The sequence below is a fragment of the Hoplias malabaricus genome, chromosome 17 (assembly GCF_029633855.1).
Source record: "Hoplias malabaricus isolate fHopMal1 chromosome 17, fHopMal1.hap1, whole genome shotgun sequence".
Classification (NCBI taxonomy): Eukaryota; Metazoa; Chordata; class Actinopteri; order Characiformes; family Erythrinidae; genus Hoplias; species Hoplias malabaricus.
In genome coordinates, this window is record NC_089816.1 from 10,480,502 (window position 1) to 10,496,266 (window position 15,765).

Genomic DNA, 15,765 nt, shown 5'->3' on the forward strand with positions numbered 1-15,765 from the left:
AGGCTCTTTCTACAATTCAATTACAGCTCCCAGTCGTTTCTATTGCTTCCTGTCTACAGCGTCCCTATTCTGCCCCCTAGTGACCATATGTGATTACTACAGGGAAACTGTGATTTTAAAATCTTAAATATACGATGCCTTAATTCTAACAAAAGTAACAAAGGAATTACTTTATTTGTTAATTGATTCTCTGCTTTTAACCCATCTGTTGTAGTGAACACACAAACACACAATAGTGAACAATTTTAGCCCCACACACTAGGGGCTGTGAGCACACACATCTGGAGCACCCAGGGAGCAGTTGGGGGTTAAGATGCTGTGCTCAAGATCACTTTGACCATAGATTACTTTTTCTGTCTGGCTTTGAACACTGAACTTGGGACCCTCAGGTCTCAAGCTTATCTCCATAACCTTAAGGCAATGTCTTCTCCCGATAGCGTTCAATTTCCAAGTTCTGAATATATTAAGAATTGTTGGTTCTGTAAAGACCATTCAAGAAATAATACTAATAAAAAAAGAACAGTCACAATAAAAGGTTGTAACCTGAAAGGCTAGTAGACAATCAGGGCTGAACAGATCCTGTAAATGCTTTTAAAGGGAAGTTCTGTATAATTCAAAATCTTTCAGATTTCTTGGACTTGTTTGCTCTTTACCACCCATCGTTCCTCGTGGTCTGTTGTGAAATATTCCACTGTAGAGAAGTGTATTGGTGTTCGAGCAGTGGTGATAAGAACCAAGGGTCACATCTACAATACAAATATTTGTTGACCTGCAACTCAAAACGACCACAGATTTATAATGTTGACAGCGAAAATCAGTGAGCCGACATTTCCTTTGTGTACTGTTTTCCTTTACGGTACTTAGTATGTGTATATTTTTCAATCTGAAGTAACATAGAATTAGGTTTACACAAAGAATAAGCAAGGTATTTATGTAATAGGTTTGTGTGAGGTGACATTTAAGGCATTAAATATCTTGTGTCTTGTTCTCATCTCTACTACTGTGGACATTTATACGTCTCTTGTATAACTCTGCTCACATCCTATATTTACACATAAATGTAAAAATAATTTCCTTTTGAGAGTGGAATTATTTGATTCTTTTGGTTTACAAATATCTGCAAGACCTATAAATGTCCCTTTAAAACACTCCATTCATTCATTGTCTGAAACCACTTATCCAATTCAGGGTCGCGTTGGGTCCAGAGCCTATCCTGAATCACTGGGTGTTTTGGACCATGGGAAGAAACGGGAGCACCCAGAGGAAACCCACACAGACACCGGGAGAACACACCAAACTCCTCACAGTCACCCGGAGCGGCACCTACCACGCCACCGTGCCGCCCCTTAAGACACTCCAAGCATTCCAAAATTACCTCAGATGCAGCTTTTATTGAGGCTTTTCTTTGGGAATCCCCATGCACAAGGCACTGGTTCAGAGGTAAAGAAGCATACAACAGACCATGAAAACGGGCCAGATGAATACAAAGAGGGAAACTGGCTGTGGCAGAACAAAAGAGAAAAACACATAAAACAATACAACCATTCTGTGTTACAGAGCATCTGCCTAAGATGTGTTCTAAGATGTGTTCCTTAGAACACAAGGTTCTCTCCCAGATGACATTCACATTATCATTTATATCAGCTTGTTACCAGTTATATCTCAGCTACTAAACATTGGGACATCAGAAAGTGTCCAAGAGATGAAGTCACACAGCCAAAGCGGCCTTACCAATAAGTCCCAGAGACCCTCGGTTCCCCTCATTCATAATTACATACACACACACACATACATGAAAATACTGCTGCAAAAGTGCCAGTGCATCTGAAAAAAAAGAAAAAGACTGACCCTAAAAGTATAGCTTTTAAACTACATGAAGTGCTTGTAGCTGAAGGCAATAGAATGCAAAATGGAAGATTGTCTTTCTGAGGTGGAGTGTGGGGCAAAAACCTGTCATCTGACAAATCTATTTATGTGCATCATGCTAAGTACCATAAAAAATCTGGCATAAAATCTTCAGCAAGTTAGCATATCATAAAATAACTAAATACCTTATACAATAGTAATGCTATAGTAGATTCACAGATGTTCCCAAGTGGAACAGATTGTAACATAAAATACATAAAAACCAACATAAAATACAAAAATATCTGTAACGTCAGTTTTCAAAGACACAGAAACATGGATCTTTCAGAGAAGATTAGAACACTCATGTTGCAAGTCTCTTTCATCATGGCATAATAACCTCTGCTTCCTGAAAACAGTCATGTGGTAATAAACCAGTAGCAGCAGGGTTAAACTGAGGCACAGGTTGATAAGTCCTGGTATTAAACACTAGTTTTGGTGGGTTAAGTCTGCTCCAGACGGTGAAGTGATCAGCATGGTCAGCTGGGAGACACTTCAGCAGGGATGACTGTCAGTGCGTGAAAGGGTGCGCAGGAGTCTTGGCCATTGAGGAGTTTAAAGAGCAACTCCTCCTTATCTTGACTGAGCTTCTGTGTCTGTAGCGTTTCCTTTTCCAAAGCTTCCTGCAGCTCATTCTGTTCTTTGGACAGTTGGCTGAAAATGGAGATGAAAAATAAGGATAAAAGTTGCTGGCAGAAAAAAAGCAGGTAACATCCAACTTGTTTAACCTCTGAAAAAAGTCTCAGAAGACAATCGTAAAATGTTTGACATTACATTGACCACCAGGGGGTGCTATATACCACTACAATTATACATAAAACGAGATTCAAACAGTCTTGGAAGGTCAAAGTCCACCATTTTGGTAATTTCCCTGTTCCAAAGAGTCTGCTTTAACTACAGTTCAGTCAATGATTCAGGTATTACACCAAGTATTCATTTTTCCCTTTAAGTAAGTTACATGAATCCAGAGTCAGAACTGAATTTAAATATATTTTCTAGGAATATGCCACCTGATTCCAGGGTAATTATTGTATGCTAGCTTTGAGAGGAGATTTTGCTCATGTGTTTTATAAAAGGTACATTCATGGCTCTGAGATATATGAAAGTTGTTGTAAAACAAAGCTGCACAATTAGATTTGGCCATATTTCAAATATGTGAATGTTTGTGAATGAAAGTTACTTGAACTAACTGTACATTTATTTAACAGTGTAGTAGGTACACCATTCTTGATTATCTTGAATATCTCCAAATCCTATCTGAAAACATATTAAAACCAAGAGTGCATACTGTATTAGTGTTTGATAGTTGTTTATCCGAACTCTCAGATCCTCATTTTGCTGCAGAACATGCAAGATCTGGTCCTCCAGAGATAGATTCTTTTCAACCTAGGAAACAGCATAGAACATCTGTCAAACAAACTGAAGAAACAAGCCCATCAGGTATAAAGATACAGACGTTTCCATGATTATGAACAGTTTGGGTGAGGGTTTTATATGTTTTCTTTGAGTATTAGTCTGCACAACCAACAAATGTATAGCACATTTCTATTGACTTAATTTCTAATTAAAACAATCAATTAAGTATGCCATTATTCAGGATTGTAAAAACAGATAATTACACAAAACAGCCAAAATTAAATTTAGTGTTTGAACACCCCACTGCCATTTGATTCAGTTATTTCCTTCTTAAACCTAATAGGTTACAACTGGGTCCTCCCACCAAAGGGGGTCACTGATATTAATTTTCCCGTGCAACACTGTCACCATCAAATCAATAGAACTGAAAAACGTTCAGAGACAGATACTCAAACTGTATTCTGAAAAGATCCATAGGTGCTACTATTCATCCTTACTGTGTAAGAAGACTCTTTATGAAGAAATGGGAATAAATGTAAAAGATGACCGTTTTCATGAGAACACCCATTATGTAGAGTAAATCTCTTGTATTTGAGATAAACTGGAGCATAAAATGCAGTAAGCAAAACCACCTTCTCAAACTGAACTTTGGAAGTGTGGAAAGATATTTCTGTAGCTTTTGCTGAAAAACAAGTTGTTAGTGGAAATCAAAAGCAGCAACTGAAGAAAATAATATATTACTGAGGGTGTTGTGTTAAATGTTTTTTTTTTCTTGATGCAGAAAAATGAACCATTACTTCTATGTGCTTTAAGGGTGTTGTGACTTGAAATGACTGTATACTAAAGAAAGGCCGGTCTCTGATATGAACATACTACTGTAGATTTATGATGGAATCCAAATCTAACCAAATTCTCTTATTTACCTGTTGCTGACCATGTAAAATACTACATTAAACTAATGACATGGGAATGGTCTTAGCAGTCTTTTAGAGAAAATGTACAGATCATGTCTGAAGAGGCAAACATGAGGGGTCAGTTATGTTTATATTTGGTTTAAAATCTCAGCTCTGTCAGCTTACTAATCCTAACAATGGCATAAACAAACCCAGCTTTATTGTGAAATGGCACTTTAAATCCAGACTGAGACTGCAAAAGGAAGAGGTCAGTTGTTTCCATCCTGACCAAAAATGGTGAGTGGGAGTTTATACCAGTGCCTCCATCTGCCGCAGCTTGAGTCCCTGCTCCTGTAAACGCTCGCTCTTCATCTCTATGACGATTAGCAGACTCTCTTGCTCTTGCTCCCAGAATGCACCAGGGCTGCCATGAGTCTAGCAGAGGGAGAGCAAAAAATTAAGTCATTATTTTGCAACACATTGCACTGCATTAGTTTTGAGTACATTATAACATACCGTAGTATGCAAGTTTTGGTACATTTCTGTCTGAATGTTCACCTCTATATTTCTTTGAAGATCTCTCTTCAGTGTGGACTCCTTCACCCTCTGCTTTAACTCAGTGAACAACTTCAGATCTGCCTTCAGTTCTTCAATCTGCCCCTGTTGAGAGTTCACACAAAGTTCTTATTCAAATGTCACACTGGTATGTGCAACATGACACACCAAGGCAAAGATTATAAAGATCCCTTTCAGAAACATGTCATAAAAAGTAAACTTAAACAGCCAGTGAGCAGAGCCTTAGACACAGGCTCTACCTTAAGAGCAGTCTCAGCTGCAGTGTGAGCTTCCGTTAATGCATTCTTCTCTTCATTGTGTACAAGCTTCATCTCTGCAGAAGAAAAGTCAACCATGTTATCTTAAATAAATAAATAAATTAGAAACTGCATGCTTGCTGTTCGCTCAGTTGTTCTTAGTTCACATCCTGGTGGGCCACTGCCCGTCTTGTTGCAGTTTTTTCCTAACTCCAACACACTCATATAACTTTGGAAGAATTTGTTAATTAGCTTATTTTGTATGTTTTTGTATGTGCAGGTCAGTGGTAAACCAGGATTGAGAACCACTGTGTTAGCTGGACGTATAAGCACAGACCTTCTGATTCTCTTTGGTGCTGTGCTATTAAATTCTTCATCTGTTCCTCATGAAGGGCACTGGACTCAGCAGCAATCTCACTCCTCACCTTTTTGAAGGAATAAAATAGACTGCGTGTTTAACATGTTTAACCATAAAGAACATCACACAGAGCTACCAAAAACTAAATTTTTACTTCATCAAAATAATTCAAATGCAAATATGACTCACAGCTGGGCTTTACATGTCTGACAAAAGTGGTGCTAAAAAAGAACAGGAAATAACTTTTAATTTTTTTTTTAACAAAATAAAAAAAAATTTGGCACATACACTAATCCAGAGCAATATAAAATGTATTTCTATTACAATGTGGTTTGCTCCAAGTGTTAAGAATCATGTCCATGAACTGGGGAGGAGCTGTAGCATGATCTGCCTGCCTAGGTGAAGAATCAAACCCAGTTTACTACAGCGGTAGCGGTATTATCTACAGGGTCACTACAGGATTCACATATTTAATCCAGATACATTTATACACCTCAGATTTCACCACAATCCAAGCAAGAACAACAGGGAGTTTGCTTTGGGTTTATTAGTCAAGCCCCTGCATGTATAAAACCCTCCTCACAATCAAAGATGAAAAAGTAGCAGTTTAAAGGGGTAGCAATCAGTTCTTTTCAAACAATACAATCAATGGTAAATGTCAATGTCATTACCTATACCAATGAATGACTCAAGTCATTCAAGCCTGATTGCACAGTAAATAAACACGCTAGCTTTTGTTCCCCTTGTTAAATATGCTCTCTTCCGCCATGGGTTTGCACACACAAAACCAGTTCTTTTTACAAAGCCATGGCATGACTCCCAGCAAACAGGTCTGGCTTTGCTGGTCAGAGGTTGCTAAAAGACAGATGTGCCAAGTCACTTTCACTCCAATCTACACAAGAGGGAGCGGTTAACAGACGTTACAAAGAATGCACACAGAATCGGCACTGTTCCCAATGACTATGTAATGGGAAACGCTTGGCTTGTTTATTACTAGTGACAGTTTCACAATATATGACCTGCTGACATCATCCGGCCTGTGCTCTCTAATCATTGTGCATGAAGCTACATGTCCATGAAAAAAAATGTTTTCCTTCCAAAGGCAAGTGGTAACGCTGAGAGTCTAAATTCCAATTCAGACATGTTTATATAAAACAGGGGATTAGACTGAGTGCAAAAGGGCTTTACCTTCTCAGTGATGCTGTGGACTAGCTTGCAGAGCTCTCTATGTTGATGGTCCTTCAGGAGCAGCTCTCGCTCTTCACTTGAGGCAGCCAAGACCGCATGCAGAACTTTCAGCTGCTCTTCATATTTTTCCAGCATTGTTTCTGGGCTCTGCTCTTCCACAGGGGGCTTTTCTGTAGGTGGACAAACAGTGCTGTGAGCAATAACAGATCTCAACACTCAAACCTTAATTAAAAGGTTTGTCAAGACAAATAAATGTTGAAGGGTTAAATCAATTTGTAAAGGCCAATAAAGGGGGGGGGGGGGTGTGGCTGGGCCTAGGCTACATCACCTGAATTAGCATGACAGAGATTATGCATTCATTTTTGTACTGCTGAAAAATTAATAAAATCATCACATTTGAATTTAAAATATCAGTCAAATATAAACATTTATTGTGTTCTCCCCGTGTCTGCGTGGGTTTCCTCCGGGTGCTCCGGTTTCCTCCCACAGTCCAAAAACATTGGTAGGTGGATTGGCGACTTTGTGTGTGTCCGTAGGTGTGAGTGAATGTGTGTGTGTGTGTGTGTTGCCCTGTGAAGGACTGCGCCCCCTCCAGGGTGTATTCCTGCCTTGCGCCCAATGATTCCAGGTAGGCTCTGGACCCTGAACTGGATAAGCGCTTACAGATGGATGAATGAATGAATGAACGAACGAACGAACAAACATCTGTTCAATGTAATTTTACAGAGAACCACTGACCACAAACAGGATCTTTGAACTATTTTTGGTGTACAAGTCATAAATTTATACAAATGGAACAAAGTGCAAACAAACAGCAGGCTTTAAATGCTACTTTTTGTTTGTTTACCATATAAAACTATTTCTGTATATAATACTGTCATATGGTGCCAAAAACCACAGACAATAATATTTGAGATTAACATATAAACAGTTTGATGCAAAGGTGCCATTAAGGTACATGTAGTGCATGAGCTCCCATTATTTATTAGCTATATTATTGTAGCTTGAGTGGAAAACAAAGGTTTAAACACCAGACACCATACATGCTTTGGTTAATCGGCTACTTCTGGAGAAAGAGAAAAATTGTGCCAATTTTTTTTTAAGGTGAACTATTTTACACCAACTATACTAACCAAAACCGCCAAGGATGAGCAAGTCTCTACAAGGCTAAACACTCTGCCCGGACAAACTCAGCATTTCCACAAGGCATTCCAGTTAGATGCAATGTATATTTCATCAGTCATGAGAAACTACACAATAATATTCAGTTACAATGGTTCTGGTAGTGAGAAGAGCTTCTACAGAAAATAAAACAAAGGAGTCAAACTGAATCCAATCTTGTTAATTTAACCACCTTCTTTAGCTATATAAAGCAAAATACTTTAACATTCATCAAGTGCACTATCCATACTTTGTTTACGTGATGTGATGTAAGGTACAGGAAAACCACTCACCACTTCCATCCTGAGCACAGGTGCTTTCTTTTAGATGCAGCTCGTTTTTGGCTTTGTTTTTCTGAGTAAGGGGAGACAAAAGCATGAATTTACAATTCTGAAATAACTTCTTATGACAGGAAAAACCTGAGTGTATTTATCACCAGTTAATGATTATTATACAATGCCTGCCCCCCCCCAAAAAAAAACAACAACCCTGTTTCCATCCAGAGTTGCATTTATGATTTGAACCAGTTACATTTTCTCCAGCACATCCCAAAGCCTTTTTGTTGGCATTAAGGTCAGGACTCTGCAGTGGCCAATTTCATGCATTGATACCTCATGCTCCCAGAACCATGCTTTCTCAGTAAGAGCCCTGAACTGTGGCATTGAGATCCTTGAACTTGCACGGGCCATCTAGGAAAACAAAACCCACTGCTGGGACAGCCCGGTCATTTAGTGCATTCATACACAACTGACTTTGCTTTACTGCCACATAACTAAAGCAACCCCAGATCAAACACTGCATCCAGAAGCTCGTAAAGTGATCACTCTCCATGACGTGTGCATCACTTCATGTGCTTCCCTTCTTACACCGACACACCCATTGTTATGAAATAGGGTAAACGCTTCGCCAAATTTTTAAGTGATCTCTGAATCACTTAAGAAAATCACTGAATTTCTTCTGTTTTGGAGTTTACTGGCACCCATTCTGGATTTAATCATTCAAAAGGACAATTCCTAGCTCTATTTCAATCATTTCAGCAATCCCTTCAGTTGTTTCATTTGCTTAAAATGTAGACCAGTCTTTTCAACAACTTTTTCATGATGATGGGAAACATCTTCTGACATGGATGTTGAAGAGATTCATTCATCGTCTGTAACCGCTTATCCAGTTCAGGGTCGCGGTGGGTCTGGAGGAAGGCAGGAACACACCCTGGATGGGGCACCAGTCCTTCACAGGGCGACACATACACTCACCAATAAGAGTACTCTTGAAAATCCTTATATTCCATGCCTAGAGAGAGTTTAGCTAATATTCTTACATAGAACTAGAACTACATTAAAGGAAGGAACATATTTATGATCAGAAATCTGAACAATCTAAGCCAGCCTAAAATTATAAGTGCTGTATGAACTAAAGATTACACAACAATGACCTCATTCCCAAATTCCTTGCAGTAACAGTACATTCAGAACAGTACCTGGTTGTCCAACAAAAACCCCACCCATCTGCTTATTTCAGTATAAGCACTGTGACTGTGCACACATAAGTGAGTTTAAGCTTGTTAACTGTGTCTTATTTATACACTATTCTTATAAACAGCCTACCCTGAACAACAACAACAACAAGGCTCCTTCCTCACAGTGAGAGACAGACAGTGAAGATATACAGACCCACACAGGACTTTCATGGAAAAGCATACTGTTAAAGAAAATGCCTGCAGGTACAATAAATAAATAAATAAAACTTTCTAAATGTACTTAAGTACTTTTTATAGTGCAGTGTAATTTCTTAAAGATCATCTAGCAACTATTTGTTCTATTTTTTCCCTTAAGATGCACATCCAGTTTAATATAAATGCTCCAGAAATAGGATTGGGACAAAGACAATATAGAAAAATTGTGGTCATTTATCCTGTTCCATTTACCAACTCCTACATTAGCCAATTCAGGTGTGTTAAAGTACTCAGACAAGACATATAAAATACATGATCCAAGAACAAGTCTTCAAAGAATATAAGTAATATAAACAGATGGCTTTTGCTACAGACAGTGGCTGACCAAAAATAAAACAAGAAAATACAATCTGGTGAACAGCCCGGGCCCAAGATTTGCTTTTTTTCCCCCTTTGGATTTTAAACAACATGTCATAATTTCCACACTTTTCCACTCGTTTTACAGCCTCTGAAATACAGCCACATGTTTATAGATCCAAAGGGAACATTTCCTCAGTCACCTGAGAGAATGTGGAGTTCAGCTGTGAATGTTTAAGGCGTCTCAAGGCCAGCGCTGTTCACAGGTGATTTAATGTTTTGAAGCTTTTGTGCCAAAGTCAAAAGTCAGATACCCACATAGTGTAAAATGCCTCAGAAGAGAACAAATTTACACAGTTCAGTGAAGAAAGTTGAACTCATTTTCCACCTGGTAGATTAGTGCTTTTTAAAAATGCCAACTACCTAACAAGTTCTCTTTTACAAACAAGTCTAATGTACAAAACTGATTACAAATATATATTTGTGATACTTACTAGTCAAAAAATTTAGTACAGCAATAAAAGTGATTTAAAACACATTTTAAATTCAAAGTATCAAATCTGTGAAACATATGCATCCCTCGCTCTCAACTGAGGGATATTTGTTAATTGCATTTCAAAAACATAACATAATCAAAAATATGCATCATTATCTTTATTATTTTATTATATATATATATACATACATAAAAACAAGAAATAGATATTCTTGGTGATATGATAAAATACTTTAACCCATTAAATTCAAGAACATATTATTGCAACAAAACAAAAAAATAAATTACATTTTACTGTAGTATAAATGTAATTTTAAGCATATTTAGGTAAACCACTTACCAGGATTTTGAAAAAGAAATAAAAATAAGATTATATATATATATATATATATATATATATATATATATATATATATATATATATATATATATATATATATATTTATAGTGCATGCATATAAACAGTGAAAAAGAAAACCCTGAGTGATCCTGCTTAAGGTGGTGAAACAGACTTGTTGCGTTTCGCTCTTTTGTTGTTACATGCTTCTTGTGTATCTTACATATTAACATGGTTTGCTGTACCTCTGATATTTTGATATTTTGGCTCTCCAGAATTAACAATGATATTTATACACACACACACTATAGTGCAGAAAAAGTAGTGCATGCATATAAACAGCAAACAGTAATGTTGCTAAATGAGGTATTACTTTGCACACAACCAAAACAAAACTTGCTCATGTCTTAAATTATGACAGCATTAGCGTTTCATAGCAAAATCAATGAAGAGATATTTAACTGTTGGATGTATGATGAGAGCCCAAAAATATCAAACATCACATTTGTTGCTTTTGTCAAAATAATAGTTCACATAGCGCTCACACTCTGGTCTAGGGCATGCATTAAGTAATCTAATCATTATAATCTAAGGCAGGAATATCTGTCAGCAGAGTCAAGTCTTCTGTGGAGCTGTTTAGGATAAACAACTGAACCATTTAAAAACAACGACCACAACCCAGATGATGTCATCCCACTGCCATTCCAGAACAACATTTTACTCAAATTTACTGTTTAATAAATTGCATAGTAAAACATATGAATCAAAATCTCAGTCAGGTTTTAACGACCTAAAGCAGCTTAAACTACAATGAGCCTTTCCACATATGTCGCGTCCTCTGAAGTAGGGCACCAAATGTTCTGCTGCGTTAATGAACCCTTGGCTTTATTACTCTCAGTCCTACTTGTGGTTTGGGTTTTTATGTTGTTCTGAATGAAGTGTGGCTCTCCTGCTTTAGGCTTTGGAGATTTTCACACGTCTCCAGTTGCTCATGTCAACCACACACCCACATGGCTTCATGAGGACCTCAGCCTGGCTGGTGCCTGTATGTGGGTCACGTTAGAACTTGTAGGGAGGTACGGAGGGCAGCATGTCCGTCAGATCTAACACGAGTTCAGCTAAATCTGCCAACAATCTGGGCTAATCAAAGCTTTCCAGAGCTTTCACTGAGGGCTAAGATATAATGCTGGCTGGAAAGGGTGGAGTAGCCTGAATCAAGCATCAGTTAAAAGGCTTTATCAGTTATTATTGCTATTTTGAAACAATAAAATATTAAATATATTTTAAATGTAGTTGGTGGAATGTAGTTTTACTGAGACTGATGTGATACATATTTTCTCATAACATGGATAGATATTCTAAAGTTATCACAAATACATGAGTACATAATTAGCCCTGTTAAAAAATATTGACTAATTATTTTAAATGTCCATAGTATTATATTTTATACCACAAGAATCCAAAAGAAGACATTAGCAGATAAGAAACCTCAGAATCAGCATAATAGAGACTGGATTTATGTTAATTATACTGCAGTTCTTTATATTATTCAGTACTTCAGTAGGTTTGTGAGCAGCTGCATTTACTTCTGCTTAAGTGATTTTTGGGAAGGTTCTTTCCCCTGAGTCAGTATTTTTTACCCAAATAACAACACATTTACTTGATAAGGGGTTCAAGGGAGTTTTCCACAAAGCAGGATTTTCTTATTTAGTCAGATAACTTAAGGCCAAAAGGTGAGGATTGTCAAATAGGAATGTCCCTGAACTCGTTTCCTATTGGACAGGCTGAACAATGACGCCTTCACATTACCACTAACTTTTACACGATCTCTTTTCACGTTACTACGTTATTAAACTATTAAAGTTGATTCTCGCACGTCTGGCACACTGGGATTGATTCACGTTTGCCAGGCTATTCATAACACAAATATCACAGAGAGTTGAGACTAACGGTTTAACCAATGCGGAACAAGCAAACGCTCGCCAGATTCATAAGGACATTAACTTAATCTCTGTGTTGATATGGAAAAGACACACGTGAACACAAGACACAAACATGTAAAGCCGTACAGCTCAGGTCTTCGCCCAACATCTGTTCTTTGTTAAAAACGAGGTTGACTGAAGTCTGAAATATCCATTTCAACAGCCAACACACAACTCATAATAAAGGAAGTTGGGCTCGTAGCCCAGTAGAAGGTGAAACAATAAACGACGCTCTGAAAGTCATACATTTTAACTTTAGTTTCTTCAGAAAACCTACGGTGTGTCAGCGTTTCATTCAAACTTTGTAACAAGGGAATGTCTGAAAGTTTTGGACTTACCTTTTTCTGTTTGTGAACGCACACTTTACTGTTGTGGCAACCCATGCCTCCTAATACCTTTACTCCTTATTGGACTCGGGGGCAGATAGCCACTCACTTTATAGCCCCTTCAGCTGCTTAAGCATTAGACCCCAAACACACACAGACACACTCTCACTCTCCGCTGAGGGCTCCGAAGGAAACTCGCCCTCACGCTCCACAGTGAGACGGAGACGTGAACGCGCACCGCTGTTCAAGAGGGTCGGCGGACGTCAGATCGTCTTCACTCCGTTAAAACATGGCAACCCGTATTTTTCTCATCCTCCTGCCACATGACTGCAAAAGACAACACATGACAAAACACTGATGATAAACTGTATTAAAAACCCTGCTTTTAAACCGATGTTGATTGGACGATGTCAGATTTGAATTTTACCTTAATCCCCCTAAAAGCTGCACACCATTATGCGAAGGTTTGTTATTTTTGAAATAACTACACAGCCACAGCAGCGCCTCAAAAAAATCGGATTTTCATAATTCTGACATACTTCTTTAAAACCCCTTTATTTAAAATCTGTTGTTCCTAGTTAACATACCCATGTGGTGCTTTTATACAATGTGACACGAATCAGTGCTGTATGGTTGATTTATTTATTTATTTATTAATTGTTGGTTTGAAGCGGGTGTTCCAAAGATTCAGACTGCCAGGGTTTTTTCTTATGCCTTAAACCGGATTCAGTCCTGTGAAATTATGGATCGTGGCTTTCCAGATTAATTTGGGGTGGGGACAAATTGCATAAACATAGATTTGCACATAGTCCTACTGAATAAAGTTGATGGTGCAGTTATATCTAAGTAATTTTTAAGGCATATGGGGAATGTTTTCTTGGTAAAAACTTATATTGTATGCTACATCCTCGTCTCAGCCACAGACACTCCTCCATAGCTACATCCATGCTAATTAAACACACCAGGACATTAAAATCACCTACAGTATTTTTTCATTTTAATTATATCTTTTTATGGGACAGGCACCAAAACAATTCAACCATGATCTTGCAGGTTTGCATGGGTTATATTTATAAAGCTGACAGCTGCTTGTTGTTAGTTTAATGTGAGTGCATGTAGGAATACTTGTATTTTCTGAAACCTAAGAATATTGTAATTCACAAAATCCAATGACATTCAGAGGAAATGTAAATAGGACAACATTTTGGCTTTGGAAATCCATTGTTTTTCATAGGCATTTCTTTAAATATTTTATACCAAGGTTTGTTTTTTAACCCATATAACCATATAATGATGCTTTTATATATGAATTATTTAAATAGATTTCTACAAGCTCTATTGTGTTTCACACACAAGCTACAGCCGTTTACTCCTACATACAGTTACAATGCACTGAAATACTGACGCACACCAGTTACAGCCGTTTACTCCTACATACAGTTACAACACACTGAAATACTGACGCACACCAGCCACAGCCGTTTACTCCTACATACAGTTACAACGCACTGAAATACTGACGCACACCAGCCACAGCCGTTTACTCCTACATACAGTTACAACGCACTGAAATACTGATGCACACCAACCACAGCCGTTTACTCCTACATACAGTTACAACACACTGAAATACACACCAGCTACAGCCATTTACTCTACATACAGTTACAACACACTGAAATACACACAGCAGCTACAGCCATTTACTCTACATACAGTTACAACACACTGAAATACTGACACACACCAGCTACAGCCATTTATTCTACATACAGTTACAACACACTGAAATACTGACACACGCCAGCTACAGCCGTTTACTCCTACATACAGCTACAGTGTATGCTAAAGTATAAATAGTTCACAGGGACAAATTTAATGTGCTTACTGTTTTTAAAAAAAGTGCCGTTGACACTGAGGACTAATAATATAAATAAATTATTTACATTTAGATCATTGGCCACATACCACAATTTGTATTTCTAGTTTTTGGCTTCCTAAATGATTATTTTGCATTTTTTTGTAAAGTATTTTAAAGTTTATCTTGAGCTAATCATTTAATAATAGAAAAAAGTTGCAGCACAATTTGATATGCTACAGTGCCCCTGGCAGAGATACAGTATCTATTTTTGGCCCCTTGGCCTTCTTATTTGGTTTATATTAAGCATCATGATAAGAGTGTGATAGCCTACCTCAACTGTGGACCATCTTGGGAATTTGAAACACTTTCATTTTTCTCAAAACCCAGATCTATATATAGTAGAGGGCACTAATCTGACATAAAAAAGATAGAACAGTTGTTGCTGTGTGTGAACACAGGAACTTTCCATGGACCAGCAGCTGTGGAGTCTCAGTTAACAGCGAGCCATGCGATCACTGGCAGAAATAACAAAGTGAAAAGCTGTCTGATAACGCAGGGTTTACACTGCTATCTGCAAGAACAATAACACCACAATCACATAAAGCAGAGTGTTTCTGCTAAACAGGGGGATTAGCCAAAAATACAAGCTAATCACTTATGAGGTCATGCTCATGGAGAGGTTTGGGCTTTTTTTTCCCCCTCAACAGAGCACACTTTACTTGTGGTTACATTACACAAGTCCAAAAGGAGTTCTAGGGCATTGAGTAAAATTCTGCATTTGCATTTTACAACCTGTAGGTTAGAATTAGGCCAGGAAGAGATTAGCCTAATGTGAATCAGAGATTTCATCAATTATAAGGAGATCATAAAATTACACCCAGCATTTAACAATCTTTATTAAGAAGTTTTTACTTCATATTTTAAAGGACTTTAAAGAAAACAACATATTTATGGTGACTTTAATTTTTTTAACTATAGTCTGCTAATCAGTATATTCTTTAATATATTTTGTGGACACATATACAGGTCACAAACCAATCGGCTGTAACATAATATTACCT

The 15,765-nt window shown here is 37.7% G+C and overlaps 1 protein-coding gene across 1 annotated transcript; it reads right to left on the bottom strand.

Annotated features, from left to right (window-relative positions):
- Window positions 1-1,353: 1,353 nt before the first annotated feature.
- On the bottom strand, window positions 1,354-13,185 carry ccdc69 (coiled-coil domain containing 69). The gene is made up of 9 exons (XM_066649243.1): window positions 12,856-13,185; window positions 7,967-8,027; window positions 6,513-6,682; window positions 5,304-5,391; window positions 4,970-5,043; window positions 4,713-4,814; window positions 4,470-4,589; window positions 3,194-3,291; window positions 1,354-2,559 (listed from the first exon to the last, which is right to left on the bottom strand). The coding sequence occupies exons 1-9, from the start codon at window positions 12,898-12,900 to the stop codon at window positions 2,385-2,387; spliced, it is 933 nt and encodes a 310-aa protein (XP_066505340.1). The 5' UTR covers window positions 12,901-13,185; the 3' UTR covers window positions 1,354-2,384.
- Between the last annotated feature and the right edge of the window lie 2,580 nt (window positions 13,186-15,765).

Excerpts from the sequence above, each read along its gene's own strand:
- ccdc69 (XM_066649243.1), bottom strand. The coding sequence starts at position 12,900 with ATGGGTTGCCACAACAGTAAAGTGTGCGTTCACAAACAGAAAAAG. Across the intron at positions 5,392-6,512 it reads TCCACAGCATCACTGAGAAG|GTGAGGAGTGAGATTGCTGC; the intron begins GTAAAGCCCTTT and ends TCCTTCAAAAAG. Across the intron at positions 3,292-4,469 it reads TGCGGCAGATGGAGGCACTG|GTTGAAAAGAATCTATCTCT; the intron begins GTATAAACTCCC and ends GCTGTTTCCTAG.